This window comes from Trachymyrmex septentrionalis, unplaced genomic scaffold (assembly GCF_001594115.1).
Source record: "Trachymyrmex septentrionalis isolate Tsep2-gDNA-1 unplaced genomic scaffold, Tsep1.0 scaffold32, whole genome shotgun sequence".
NCBI classification, from domain to species: domain Eukaryota; kingdom Metazoa; phylum Arthropoda; class Insecta; order Hymenoptera; family Formicidae; genus Trachymyrmex; species Trachymyrmex septentrionalis.
The window spans coordinates 2,561,182-2,563,811 of record NW_017305485.1 but is presented as its reverse complement, the minus strand read 5'-3'; the positions used below and the strand labels follow the sequence as shown (position 1 = coordinate 2,563,811).

The 2,630-nt window shown below is 33.0% G+C and overlaps 1 protein-coding gene across 1 annotated transcript in view; it reads right to left on the bottom strand.

Annotated features, from left to right (window-relative positions):
* Positions 1-780: 780 nt before the first annotated feature.
* LOC108750061 (cholesterol 7-desaturase-like) overlaps positions 781-2,630 on the bottom strand; it is a 2,922-nt gene continuing 1,072 nt past the window's right edge. Inside the window, exons 4-5 of the mRNA XM_018489271.1 lie at positions 2,307-2,485; positions 781-1,470 (exon numbers count right to left, since the gene is read on the bottom strand). Coding sequence (XP_018344773.1) covers positions 781-1,470; positions 2,307-2,485 — 869 coding nt within the window. The remainder of the gene's footprint in view (positions 1,471-2,306; positions 2,486-2,630) is intronic.

Below are 2,630 nucleotides of genomic sequence, written 5' to 3'. Positions count from 1 at the left end.
TATATATATATATATATATATATATACAATATTTTTACATATAACATACATATATGTACATAATAACATATAATAAAATAAATATAATTTTAATTATTCTATTCTTTTATATTTTCTAAATTCTTTAAATTCTTTTTTAATACGAACTTTATAAAAAGCTAGAGCCTCAAAAACTCTTTGTATGGCCCTGAATAATGCTATAATGTTATTACGTTATATGCAGTGCTGAGTTGCGAATTGCCTTGAACTTTAACATATTTCGTAAAACAGTTCACTCACTGAATTAATAAAAACGTATGACCGATAATATCATTAAATATTTGGAATTTGTATATAATGTATACGACGAATTTTCTTAGATTCATGCGAGTCAACTTCAACATTTAATTCTCATAATTTATTTTTTCAAATATAATGTCTTGAGAGTTAGACATTTAAATATAATTATTTTCTCACTATTTTTATCTAAATAACTACGATTAGAGTTAGGTGAAGAAAAGCTCCATCGTTTTCTTATTTATTCATCGTTGTCGTCTATTATAGAATTTTATATGAACATTGCAGATATATCAAATATATAAAGCAACAGTAAAAATGTGTATGGACACTCTAATAAAAATTTAATTTTTTTTTAAGCCATAACTATTTATATTATAATTAACATATCGAATGCTTAAAAATAAGCATTTTGTACATAAGTTATCTATTTTAATATTAAAAATAATACCTACAAATATAACAGAAAGTATACAAGTATTACATTTTAAAAAGGAGGTATTGCTACCATTGTAGATCTTTCATAGCTGTCTCATAGGTGGGACTATGATCAGAGTAGAATTGCGAGTACCAACGGCGGTATGCTTGGATGGCTCGATCCTCGCGCACCAAGATAGGTTGTCGCTCATATCTCTTGTAGTTCCAGATTTTAATGTCGCGCTCAAACATCAAGCACTCGCCCAAAAAAAGGAAATTCGCGTATGGTGCCAGCAAAGGTGGTGAGAAGATCTGATGGATTACCCGTTGCAGCAACGGCTCAACCGGTGTTACTGTCTGCAGAATGTATATAGGTCCGATTGACGTGGTGATCATTAGCTCGACGTAGCTAGGCCCAATCTGCTCGGCGAGCACATCAATCTCCATTACGCTAAAACGTTCGAGAAGAATCAGCTTGTGGCACATGTGCAGACCAGCCTTGTGCTTCTCTTTACTGCCGAAGCTATTCTGTGAGACTGCAAAGTGACGATTCCCATTGTCATTCTCGATAGGATGGATCGACACGCTGTTCAATTTAGCGCGCGTCTTCGCTGCTTCTTCGTCTTCATTTGTCTGGTTATGGGAACAATGCGGTCGCCATCCCGTGTAAGTGATCCACAAATGCCGAGCTAACCAGGAAAAGTTGCCAGGGAAAAACATAACTGGACCGTGCACTGTGGTAAGATGCGCAGGATCAGCTCCATTCTCAGCAATATCCTAATGTACATGTCCACAAAGGAGGATGTTAAATTAAGATTGTTTTTCGGTCAAAATAAAAAAATTCGAAATATATAAATTATATATCATATTAAAAAATAGCTACCCAGTAAACAAGAATAAATCGAAATGGATAGAAATGAATTTATTTCGACATTTCGGAATTCGCGCTTCTGATTTTTCGAATCACGCCTACATGTTCTATTCCTATTACGCCTTCGATGTATATATAGAGATTATAACAAAATAGTGTCACAGTACGATAGTTACACCTTATTGCGTAATAAAATTATATCAAATTGTTTTGCGGAATTTCTCTTAAAAAGAAGAGTTTGCGTATTTAAATACTACGATATATCCTTATTGCTCAATTCTTGTTTTACTTATTCTTACTTTTTCAAGTGTTGTGATAGCATAAATATGATAGATCTTTTATTTGATTTGATGATTTCTCCCATGTTCCTGACGTTTTCCCAAGATAAGTGAAATATCATTCGACTTGAGTAACCGTTCAATATGATATATAATTTGTACATCTCGGAACTTTTTCATTTCGGCCGAAAAACAGCCTTAACTTAAATCTCCCTTTATTGCCCATTTGAAAGAGATTCTCAAGGTACGAAGAATAAAAGAAAAATAGAATAATTTTCTCTCTAATACTTTTTTCTTCAGTTCATGAAAGTGATTCTCGGCAGTACTTTCAAGTAAACACTAATAACTAGTTTAATTTATTTATTTTGTTGTAAACTTAATTTTTTTTCTTTTTTAGTCATCTCAAAGTGATTTTTATATGATGAAGCATATCTTCTCACATTAGAGAATCAAATGCGACAAACCTGTATGTGACAATTAATGAGGTACTCATTGCGACCTTGGTAGCGCCAGGAGCCGTTGGAAATGTTTGTATGTGGTTGGGGTTGCCAGTCTGGCTCAGCTGATTCAGAGTGGTACCAGACGAAGATAATGTGATTCACTTCGCAGCTCTTCCAAACTTTCACACGGGCAACATGCGGCACTGTAAAAAAAAATTTATATATATAACTAGGATAGATGCATCGGGAAATAATTTCTAGTATACATTTTTATATATATTTCTAATATTATTATTATTATTATTATTATTAGGCGTTAGGAACTCGAAAGCTCATTGCCGCAAATAC